The sequence below is a fragment of the Carassius carassius genome, chromosome 14 (genome assembly GCF_963082965.1).
Source record: "Carassius carassius chromosome 14, fCarCar2.1, whole genome shotgun sequence".
Classification (NCBI taxonomy): Eukaryota; Metazoa; Chordata; class Actinopteri; order Cypriniformes; family Cyprinidae; genus Carassius; species Carassius carassius.
This window is the reverse complement of record NC_081768.1, coordinates 27,329,219-27,341,659: the sequence shown is the minus strand read 5'-3', so window position 1 is coordinate 27,341,659 and position 12,441 is coordinate 27,329,219. Positions and strand designations below refer to the sequence as shown.

At 39.0% G+C, this 12,441-nt stretch overlaps 1 protein-coding gene across 3 annotated transcripts in view; it reads right to left on the bottom strand.

Annotated features, from left to right (window-relative positions):
* Positions 1–4,636, bottom strand: part of mcph1 (microcephalin 1) — a 126,460-nt gene extending 121,824 nt beyond the window's left edge. Inside the window, exons 1-7 of one of the 3 annotated variants that reach the window (XM_059566797.1) lie at positions 3,509–3,677; positions 3,054–3,118; positions 2,523–2,614; positions 2,331–2,449; positions 1,557–1,644; positions 1,282–1,393; positions 1,045–1,176 (exon numbers count right to left, since the gene is read on the bottom strand). In XM_059566797.1, the coding sequence (XP_059422780.1) occupies positions 1,045–1,176; positions 1,282–1,393; positions 1,557–1,644; positions 2,331–2,449; positions 2,523–2,614; positions 3,054–3,090 (580 nt within the window). In that variant the 5' untranslated portion in view covers positions 3,091–3,118; positions 3,509–3,677. Of the gene's footprint in view, positions 1–1,044; positions 1,177–1,281; positions 1,394–1,556; positions 1,645–2,330; positions 2,450–2,522; positions 2,615–3,053; positions 3,119–3,339; positions 3,362–3,508; positions 3,678–4,593 lie in introns of those variants that run through there. The other 2 variants (XM_059566798.1, XM_059566799.1) reach the window with 2 other exon arrangements.
* Between the last annotated feature and the right edge of the window lie 7,805 nt (positions 4,637–12,441).

Sequence of the window (12,441 nt, the reverse complement as noted above, 5' to 3'; positions counted from 1 at the left end):
GGAAATCCTGCATCGAACTGTGCCTTGTTTGTAAACGAATGTACAGTAAAATGAAGTGAACAGTGGATCAAGTTCTTACTGATGTGGTCTAGAACTTCATTAAAAATAAAGTTCATCCTCTCGTTCCTAATATTGGGATCAGAAAGATCACAACCAAGCACTGCATATCGTCTTGTTATATTCAGAGCCATCTTTATCGTTTGGTTTCTGCATAAACCTGCATATTCACCTCTCTCATCAATGGGCGTGGCTAAACAGGCATTCTATATAGAAGCGGCATTGATCTTCTGCGGGGGCATTGTTTACTGACACTATTACAACATAGAGTGGTACATTCCACAAACTTGCTTCGATATAAGATGTTCTAGACTAACGACAAAGTTTTGAGTTCTGAAACTTACTTGAGAAAAGATCAAGGGGATTTTGGTTTCTCAGTTCATGACTTTAAAAAAAAATTAAACCTTTGGGTTATATGCGTGCAAAATATTCACAACAGAGGGTTGCAATATTCTCCAGTATGGTGTGGGGTACATTCCTGCACCCAAGAAAAATAGGGAAAGTATTTAAGAATCCTATCCACCTTATTTTTCAAAGCAGAAGGAAGTCATTTTTTTTCCTGATTCATAAGCCTTTATTGGCAAATATCTAAAAGAATAAAGTGCAGAAAACTTTACAAATCTGCACAGATTGTAATAGATTAAAATAATACGATAAACGCCAGTACTAATACCAGTTTGAAATATCAAGCAGCATAAACTGTTTTTGTACAGGTAAATTAACCCAAAACAAATGACACTGGAAACCTTGCAAGTTACAAACAGCCGTGCTGCTCTTTCAAACTTAACATTTTTAAATAAGATGTATAAATGGTTTTCATTATTATCAAATCAAAAAGAAACTATATGAAATAGTTAATTAAATTGATTCACTATGAACCAAAAGATTGCAACCCTATAATTCAGTACAAAGATTTGTGGTCTGGTAGAACACAAAATTATTAGTTTACAAATGAAAACTAGCTCTAAAAAGGATTTGAGGATATACCAGTGGGTGAGAGATGTTCACGTTGAGCTCTCATTTCTCTCAGTCGCTGAGCCATGCCATCAGAGCGTTTTAAAGAGGGACTGTACACTACTCCATTTTCCTCATCAATAACGAATGTTGAGGAGTTGGAAACTGTTAAAACAAAATCCCATATGCACAACAACCAATCACAAATTACTGAATGAAATAAACATAAAATGAAAAAAAACAACAACATAAAAGGTGTGCCTTTCTCACCAACGGGGGACGAAGAGATCAGGCCTTCCATCAACTTGTCAAATTTTTTCTTCAGCCGCCTGTCATTCTCAGGGGTCTTTATAGGGACATCTTTAGGTTGCATGCAACGGTGCTGCAAAATCAATGAAAAAAAAAAAAAGCTTGCATGAGGTTACTTATTAATATTTACCAAAATATATATTATATTCTTACATCAAACATTCAATTTAAAAAAAAAAAAAAGTACAAATTCAAAACGTTTGTTGTTTTGGATATTATTTGTTTAATTTCCTTACTGTTCTTTTATTTAGATGATGAAGTTTGGACTCTTCATTTTGAGCAGGAAAAAGATTTTCATCTACACGTTCATTACTCTCTTTGCATCTGCAAAATCACATTATGAATAGAATTTGAAAGAAACGTGAAAGGAAACATTGGGGTCTAGAGACATCTACAGGCCATCCAAATAAATGCAACAAAAAAATTGAGAACTAATACTAAATCACTAATGGAGTCAGAGAACTAAAACAGCACTAGAACATGCTGTCATTGGCATCAACAGCTCTCCAAATGAATTTCAAACAACTAGATATTAGCAAATCAATATATGCAAAATGATTGACAAGAAGAAAGTATTTTTAAATTAGCTAAAACACAGGATGATTTGCTTTCCTGACTCTATTTTTACAAGGACTAATGCTGTCAGACAAATGTGATTTTATCTAGACACCCATTTCAAATTATACCTGTCAAGTATTAGGGAACTTTTTGTATGTAATCTAAAGATATTTACACCACTTTTAAATGTGACAGAAAAAGAGGACTTTTTATGGTGCATTACTTCTCTAATTTTCCCAATAGTTGAAATGTTGTGTTCATTTGTTCAATCAGATTCATTTCTACCTGGCTACCGTTTAAACAATTATTCATGCGTATCCTTTGGAAATTATATTAGCAACTTTGTCTAAAACAAAACCTTTATTCATATCTGCAGATTTACATAACTCCTGTTTCTTAGGATGTTGACCTGAACATGCAGAAGATTAGTTATATGTGATGTTAATTTTTACCTTGCTACCCAGTGGACAGAAACAATCCTCGCACCAATTTTCTGGGCTTTCTTCCATGTGGATAGGTGGCCATGTTTGAAGACTACATGGGTCACTTGTTTGGTGAATGTCTTCGATACCTGTCATTTAATACGCATTCATTTAATTAACATTCTATTTTTGTTCAGAAACACAACTGCAAAAAAAAGGCACCTCTGCACCCATGTCCTGCAGCTGCTGAATGAATGGATCAGAGTAATCGTCCATTTTGCTCGCAGACCATACATCAACATACGCCACCACATCTTAAAAGGGAGAAAGAGGACAGTGGATAAACACTCACTTCAAACAAAAAGTTTTATTCATTATAAAATTAAATGCTTGGCACCACATGTTAGAAGAGATTTGAGGGTAGTAATATACATACTGTGTATAATGTGTATTGCTAACTGTAAGTATGTCTAATAGGACACTATGTGTACTGAGTATATGTATGTGTATATTGCACATTGTCATCTGTATAAGTCTGTATGTCTATATGCAAATTGTTTCTGCACTGTCTGGTGCACACTCCCAAGAATTTCACTCACCTATTTTTTATTTATTTTTAATCAAACAAACTAAATTAAGGTAATTTCTGACAACAACAAAAAATATTCAATTATTGCTATATTGTTTTAAAACAAGACTGGAATTATAAATTTTTAAAACCACGTGTTAAGCATCCTAGGTCGATAACGTTACCTTTGAGAAAACCAGTTGAAGTGTTTTTTCCTGTCATCGTTGATCCTAAAGGTCTCCTTCTAAAACTGCATCAACCGACAGAAAACGCAAAATGATAAACTCAACATGATTCAAGCAAAACAAAAAATAAGCATGGTAACATACATTCAGTAAAGATTGTACCTTCACTATATAAAGTTACACAATCTGCTAACGGAGAACAAAGCAATATGATTTAAAGTAACGTTACACTGACTCGTGAAAAAAGAACAGCAAGATTAGCAGATGTTAAAAACATTAATCATACCAATTCTAAAAAGCAAGTACGTTAGAAAAACATGAAGAATAGCATTGGCAACTGCTGATCTTCACGTCACATCTAACGTTAGTGAGAAACGCAGGATATAACGTTACTTGAGACGGTGTCCTAGCAGACATCTAAAGTGTTCTGTAAGAAAGCACCTTTCATTGCTCACCTTAACCAAAGAAGAACACATTAACATTGCGGAAAAAACTATCCTCGTTTGTTTTTATATGTGTAAGTTACATCGTTCAGTTGATAAACACTGTTTTCATTTGACCATTCACCACTGTAGAAAAAAAAACGTGTTTTCGCGGTAATGGTTCCTTTTGCGACGCATGATGGGAATTCAGTGACGTTCCTTACACCAGTTGGTTAATGCCATTAGGCCGCGCCCATTTTTTTGGCTTTTTGTTCCACATGGACCGCCTCTTGTGGCGAGAGTAGGCGGCTGCAGAGGGTAGTAATCGTAATGTGTTTTTTTCGCTATTATAATTTATTTTATGTTATGCTGGTTTTATATGAAAATAAAAATGATGAACAGCACTTCCAGAGTAGCCTACTTGTTATTTATCCAACAGCCGTGTTTTCATTCATTTTCAGTTTGTATTTTAGACATGTATTTTGTACATTTAGACATATATTTGTTTTCTTTTTAGAAGGAAAATTACATGTCGTCATAGATTAAAATGGGAGTATTCGAGAATATTCACTAATTATTTATATAAATAAATTACAAATTCAAAACATTAAGAATTTTAAACCAAGGAGCGTTAAACTGCAAGTTATTATTGTTGTTGTTGTTTGACAACAGCAAGTCAGTAAATTACACTTTAAAATACTCAATTAGACTTATTAATTACAGGATTATATATTGTTCATACAATAGCAATGAGTTATTCATAATTTGTTAAATATTTATCATCTTCTTAATATATTTATTGTCTTCTTTTTCATCTTTTAAATGTTCCTTTCTACCTACTACCAACCATACATTCAGAAAGTATTTTCTGGACTTCACACAAAAAAACAGTAACTAGTCAGGTAGTTATAATTACTGAGAAAACTGAGAGGCTATACAATGGGCAGGACTTAGGGGGATGACGGACGGGGGGCCCTGGACTTGAAGTTATGTTTGGGCCCTATGCCTATGCACTACAAATGCCCTAAACTAGAACATCATATGCTGTAGCATGGTTTGGGGTTCATATATAGTACAAATATATGCATCATGTCTAAAGTTTAGATGTACATTGATACCTTTGAGAAAACCAGTGGAAGTGTTTTAATTATTTTAATGTTTTGTGGAAGTTTTAAGTGTTTTATTATTTTTAAGTGTTGTGGAAGTGTATAATTAAATAGTCATTATAATACAATAAACAGAATGTCTTCAATCCTGAAATAACACTGAGCAAAAAAAAAAGGTAAATGTTTATTACATTTTATTAATTAAAATTCAACCCAAATAAAAATACATATTGTGAATTAACAATCAAAATAAATCACTGTCATCAAAATACATAGATGGATTTTGCATAAGTTACGTGAAGTTTATATTTTAATGTAGAAATATAAAATTATTGCAAAAATACAACATAACACTTTTTGACTTTCTCAGTTTGTGTAAATCCACATGTGTTTCTGTCACGTTTATGAACTTTCTGTTTCCTTTTTTTGGTCTTCCTCTTCTTGTTTTAGTTAATTGATTGATCCTCACCTGTCCCCAGTTCCCTCATCACCTGTGTGTTTAAATACCAGGTCTGTTTAGTTCTCCCTTGTCCGTAATTGTTGATGTGTTTGTATGTAAATGTATTAGAACCTAACCTAAATGTCTTGTTGATATGTTAATGCTAAATGTAATCTTGTATATTGTCTGTATTCTCCTTCGTCATCAGTAAACTCCTTATTTGTTCCAGATCCTCATCTCGCACTTTGTCTTACGTTTAGCACTAGCATAATCTGTAACAGAATCACGGACCGTAACAGTGTAGTTAATTTAGCGGCGTTTTTCTTTCTTTTTGGTTTTTTATATATTTTTTCCCTCTCCCGGAATGGCCATCCCACCAGTCCGTCTCCTGTGCCTGGAGCAACTGGACCGTTCGCTGGAGGACCATACCAGGGACTTTTTAGATCTGGCGTGCCTTACCCACTTCCCCGACCGCTCACTCTCTAACTTTTTCTATACCGGCCTGAGCGAGCAGAGTAAGGCACGCCTACCAGCGAACGGTCCCCGAGAGGATTTCGCCGCTTTCGTGAAGTGGGTGCTGGAGAAGAATGGATCTGCATGGACTATCAGCACCATCGAAGAGGATACCTCCAGCCCCACTCCCGACCCAGAGACCAGCCAGCCACCATCAAGCCACACAGAGCCAGAGCCCACCGCAGCCGCAGAGCCCGAGCCATCCAGTGACAAGGAGCAGGATCTCGAGAGCGCGACTGACCAGGTGTGTGAGCCGGCAACACCGTGCATCGTGGGAGTCCTCGTGGAGATCGAGGGTGTGGAGGAAAGCCCTGCCCACACTCCTGCGACTGAGGGTGAGCTGTATCCGGTCTCGGAAAATATGGAGCAACTTCTGGATCTTATAGACTGGTCTATGGAGGTAATCCCTAATTTTCCTGTTTCTCCGCTGGTTCCGTCCAGCCCTGATCCCCTGTATACCCTCTCAGTCTCCCACTCCTACCTCCTCCAGTCAGTTCCTATGCTCCATTTCCGCTGGTTCCGCCCAGCCATGAGTTTTCTGTTTCTCCGCTGGTTCCTTGGCTCTTAGCTCCCTCGTCTCCACCGTGGCCTGGCATCCCACCTGCTCCACCGGGCTCCCTCGTCCCTCCGGCTCCACCTTGGTCAGTCGTCGACCATCCGCCGCCTCGGGACTCCACTCCTCTGGTTCCACCTCGTCACTCCATCCCTCCAGCTCTGTCAGGCTCCTCCTTCCAGACCTTCCAGGTCTGTTTAGTTCTCCCTTGTCCGTGATTGTTGAATGTATACTGAATGTAAATGTGTCAAAGCTATATGTGACTTGTATGTGCATGTTAACCCGTTAGTATTGTGAATGTGTTTTGTATTGTATTGAATAGTATATTGTCTGTTATTCTCCTTCGTTCTTTAGTAAACTCCTCATTTGTTCCATATCCTCCTCAAGCACTTTAGTCTTTCGTTTAACACTACCTCATTTGTAACAGTTTCAGAGTATAATTTTATTAAAAAATGTATCCACAGCAATTTTACACTTGGGAACAAATACAACACTTTATCTCAGAATTACAGTGTATAAATTTTTCTTTATTAACCCTCAAAAAATAGAAGTGAAATATGACAACATGGTGGGGTACTTTGTAACATCTGAGGGGCACGTTGTAACAAGACCATATGACTGATTAAATAAAACTAATAAAACTTATTACTGGCTAAAAAAAATCTATATATACAGGTGCTTCTCAATAAATTAGAATGTTGTGGAAAAGTTCATTTATTTGAGTAATTCAACTCAAATTGTGAAACTCGTGTATTAAATAAATTCTGTGCACACAGACTGAAGTAGTTTAAGTCTTTGGTTCATTTAATTGTGATGATTTTGGCTCAGATTTTAACAAAAATTTTTACATGTTAAATATGTAAAGAAACTGAAATTAAGTTGGCTGTTACTACTATTTAAGTTATATAATTGTATTTGCAACCAAAGAACACTGATTTTGGACGATGAAGATGACAATACAGAGTTTTGAGAACGCAGTAGACGTGGAGGATTATAATGAAACAAGAGCTCATTCAAATACTGAGGTGCTAAACCATTCAGGGCTATTTTCCCTATCAAACTGAAATCTATACAATGTTTGATAGGGAGCCAGTGCAGTGTTGACAGAACTGGGCTAATATGGTCATACTTTCTGGTTCTAGTAAGAGCTCTAGCTGCTGCATTTTGGACTAACTGGAGTTAGTTTATTAAGCATGCAGAACAACCACCCAATAAAGCATTACAATAATCTAACCTTGAGGTCATAAACACATGGATTAACATTTCTGCATTTGACATTGAGAGCATAGGTCGTAATGTAGATATATTTTTGAGATGGAAAAATGCAGTTTTACAAATGTTAGAAACATGGCTTTCTAAGGAGAGATAGGTTCCTAACTGATGACGAAAAATTGACAGAGCAGCCATCAAGCCTTAGACAGCGTTCTAGGTTATTACATGCAGAGTTTTTACGTCATGTAAAAACTCTGCATGTAATAACACCTCTGAACACCTCCGCAATAATTAACACCTCTGAATTTAGCAGTAAGAAATTACTCATCATCCAGTTTTTTATATCGACTATGCATTCCGTTAGTTTTTCAAATTGGTATGTTTCGCCGGGCCGCGAAGAAACATAGAGCTGAGTATTATCAGCATAACAGTGAAAGCTAGGGTGACCATATGCGCCATTCATACGGGACACATCCCAGCCAGGATTTTAATATTTCCTAAAACATCCAGGTTTTTGGCTATTTGCATTGTGCAGGCTGATCGTTGTGTAACATTCATGAGAGCTTTAAAGTGCAGAGCAGATGGATCCTTATGCTTTTGAATCACTTTCATGTGTTTGTTCGTTCATTTGACTTGAAGGATTGTGGTGCACTTTGTTTTTTTTGGGGATTTGTGAGCAGCGACGCTTCAAGTCAATCGAACGAACAAACACGTGTACATATTTACATCGCTTTGATTGTTCCCTCTAGATCTCACCTTCTCACACGCAGCTCCACGATTGGTCGATTATGTACAATACCTGCATATTATTGGTCAAACTGCTCTGGATGTTTTAGGCAATATTAAAATCCTGGCTGGGACGTGTCCCATATGAACGGCGCATATGGTCACTCTAGTGAAAGCTAACACGTGTTTCCTGATGATATCACCCAAGTGTAACATGTAAAGCGTGAAGAGTAATGGCCCTAGTACTGAGCCATGAGGTACTCCATTTCTGTACTTGTGAGCAATATGATACCTCTTCATTCACTGCTACGAACTGATGGCGGTCTTATAAGTACAATTTAAACCATGCTAATGCACTTCCATTAATGCCATAAAAAAAATGTTCTTTGTGCATGTTAGAATGAGCCGTTTTAGGTGGTTGACGACTAACTTTTATAAAGAATCTCTTTAGATTTGAGACTTTAGTCTATGCAACTCACAGATCTTCTTTATGCACCAATAGTTTGTAACACTCCAAAGAGAAAGGAAAAATTAAAATAGCATCATATGACCGCTTTAAAATTCATTAAAGTAAATAATGTACATTACATTGTTAATGTCATAGAATATCAAAAGTTTAATTATAGCGGGGCACTTTGTTAGGCAGTGTTACAACTGGGGATGGGTATCGTTTACATTTGATCAATACCGATACCGATACTGCTTATCGATACAGATACTTATCAGATACTTATGGTCAGACAGAATGGAGAAAAAAAACCTTGGGAGAAACCAGTCTCAGTTGGGGGGCCAGTTCTCCTCTGACCAGATGAAACCAGCAGTTCAATTCCAGGCTGCAGCAAAGTCAGATTGTGCAGAAGAATCATCTCAGCCCCCCCCACCCCCACTCTCAGAGATGGACGTCTCCGAACTTCTCCTGTCCAATCATCCTACTACTTGTCCACTTGATCCGATCCCCACTCACCTCCTTCAAGCGATCTCTTCTTCAGTCATACCTTCGCTTACTCACGTTATCAACTCCTCTCTTCACTCTGGAACATTTCCCTCAGCATTCAAGCAGGCTCGGGTAAGCCCACTGCTCAAGAAACCATCACTAAATCCAGCGCTTCTTGAAAACTACAGACCGGTATCCCTTCTTCCATTCATTGCAAAGACACTTGAGCGAGCTGTGTTCAACCAGTTTTCTATATTCCTTGTACAGAACAACCTCCTGGACAGCAACCAATCTGGCTTCAAAAGTGGCCACTCAACTGAGACTGCTCTGCTCTCGGTTACTGAAGCCCTGCGACTAGCAAGAGCAGCTTCAAAATCCTCGGTACTCATCTTACTGGACCTTTCTGCTGCTTTTGACACTGTTAATCACCAGATTCTCCTGTCCACCCTCAGAAAGATGGGCATCTCTGGAACAGCACTCCTGTGGGTTAAGTCCTACCTCTCTGACAGATCCTTCAGTGTGTCTTGGAGGGGTGATGTCACACCACCTTGCTACTGGGGTTCCTCAAGGCTCAGTACTTGGACCACTTCTTTTCTCAATCTACATGACATCATTAGGATCTGTCATTCAGAAGCATGGCTTTTCTTATCACTGCTACGCTGATGACACCCAACTCTACCTTCATTCCAACCAGATGACCCGACGGTAGCTGCTCGCATTTCAGCCTGTCTGAGTGACATCTCTAGCTGGATGAATGACCATCACCTTGAGCTTAACCTTACGAAGACAGAACTCCTGGTGATTCCAGCTAACCCATTGCTTCATCACAACTTCTCTATACAGCTGGGCTCATCAACCATTACTCCTTCGAGGACAGCTAGAAACCTAGGAGTTGTGATGGATCATCAGTTAAGCTTCACAGACCACATTGCTACAACTACCCGGTCCTGCAGGTTTGCCTTATACAACATTAGGAAGATTAGACCCTTCCTGTCAGAGCAAGCAACCCAACTTCTTGTCCAAGCTCTTGTTCTCTCCAGACTGGACTATTGTAATGCTCTCCTGGCGGGCCTTCCTGCATGTACTGTCAAGCCTCTGCAATTGATCCAGAATGCAGCAGCGAGGGTTGTCTTCAACGAGCCAAAGAAAGCTCACGTTACTCCGCTCCTCATCAGGTTACACTGGCTACCAGTAGCTGCTCGCATCAAATTCAAGGTACTGATGCTAGCCTACAAGACGACCACTGGCACGGCACCAACTTACCTAAACTCATTGGTTAAATCTTATGTGCCCTCCAGAAGTTTGCGCTCTGCAAGTGATCGACGCCTTGTGGTACCATCCCAAAGAAGTTCAAAATCACTCTCAAGGACCTTTTCCTGGACTGTCCCCAGCTGGTGGAATGACCTCCCAATCTCAATTCGTACAGCTGAGTCTTTACTCATTTTCAAGAAACAGCTAAAGACTCATCTTTTTCACCTGCACTTAACCAACTAACACTAGCACTTTTCCTTTTCTTGTCTTTTAATTAAAAAAAAAAAATAAAATAAAAAAAAACCTACCTATGCGTTCTATACTAGACTAACTGAGACTTGTCATGGCACTTGTATACTGTTGTTGTTCTCTTGTTGACCTGACTGCTTCTGTTGTTCTCATTTGTAAGTCGCTTTGGATAAAAGCGTCTGCTAAATGATTAAATGTAAATGTAAATGTTTTCTGTGGTCTTGTCCTGGTGGTCATCTGAGACAAGATCTTTACAGGGGATCTGTATCTGGGGCTCAAGTTGTCCTGGTCTCCGCTGTCTTTCAGGGATGTAGAGGTCCTTTCTAGGTGCTGATCCACCATCTGGTCTGGATACGTACTGGATCCGGGTGACTGCAGTGACTCTCTGATCTGGATACAGACTGGATCTGGTGGCTACGTTGACCTCGGAATAAGAGAGAAACAGACTAATATTAGTGTAGATGCCATTCTTCTAATGATGTAGCAAGTACATTGGGAGTTATAGGAAGTTTTCCCGGTTCCGGTTTACCTAATTAATGCAGCCTAAAAATCCTTTAACGGATTTGGATATTAAAAGCATATTAGTATGTTATGTGTAAGCCAGGTAAAAGAGATGGGTCTTTAATCTAGATTTAAACTGCAAGAGTGTGTCTGCCTCCTAAACAATGTTAGGTAGGTTATTCCAGAGTTTAGACGTCAAATAGGAAAAGGATCTGCCGCCCGTAGTTGATTTTGATATTCTAGGTATTATCAAATTGCCTGAGTTTTGAGAACGTAGCGGACGTAATGTCACCTTTATTTATATAGTGCTTTAAACAAAATACATTGCGTCAAAGCAACTGAACAACATTCATTAGGAAAACAGTGTCAATAATGCAAAAATGATAGTTAAAGGCAGTTCATCATTGGATTCAGTTATGTCATCTCTGTTCAGTTAAATAGTGTCTGTGCATTTATTTGCAATCAAGTCAACGATATCGCTGTAGATGAAGTGTCCCCAACTAAGCAAGCCAGAGGCGACAGCGGCAAGGAACCGAAACTCCATTGGTGACAGAATGGAGAAAAAAACCTTGGGAGAAACCAGGCTCAGTTGGGGGGCCAGTTCTCCTATGACCAGACGAAACCAGTAGTTCAATTCCAGGCTGCAGCAAAGTCAGATTGTGCAGAAGAATCATCTGTTTCCTGTGGTCTTGTCCTGGTGCTCCTCTGAGACAGGGTCTTTACAGGGGATCTGTATCTGGGGCTCTAGTTGTCCTGGTCTCCGCTGTCTTTCAGGGATGTAGAGGTCCTTTCTAGGTGCTGATCCAGCATCTGGTCTGGATACGTACTGGATCCGGGTGACTGCAGTGACCCTCTGATCTGGACACAGACTGGATCTGGTGGCCACGGTGACCTCGGAACAAGAGAGAAACAGACAAATATTAGCGTAGATGCCATTCTTCTAATGATGTAGCAAGTACATAGGTTGTTATGGGAAGTGTTTCCGGTTCCGGTTTACCTAATTAATGCAGCCTAAAAATCCTTTAACGGATTTGGATAATAAAAGCATATTAGTAAGTTATGTGTATGCCAGGTTAAAGAGATGGGTCTTTAATCTAGATTTAAACTGCAAGAGTGTGTCTGCCTCCCGAACAATGTTAGGTAGGTTATTCCAGAGTTTGGGCACCAAATAGGAAAAGGATCTGCCGCCTGCAGTTGATTTTGATATTCTAGGTATTATCAAATTGCCTGAGTTTTGAGAACGTAGCGGACGTAGAGGATTATAATGTAAAAGGAGCTCATTCAAATACTGAGGTGCTAAACCATTCAGGGCTTTATAAGTAATAAACAATATTTTAAAATCTATGCGATGCTTGATAGGGAGCCAGTGCAGTGTTGACGGGACCGGGCTAATATGGTCATACTTCCTGGTTCTAGTAAGAACTCTTGCTGCTGCATTTTGGACTAGCTGTAGTTTGTTTACTAAGCGTGCAGAACAACCAC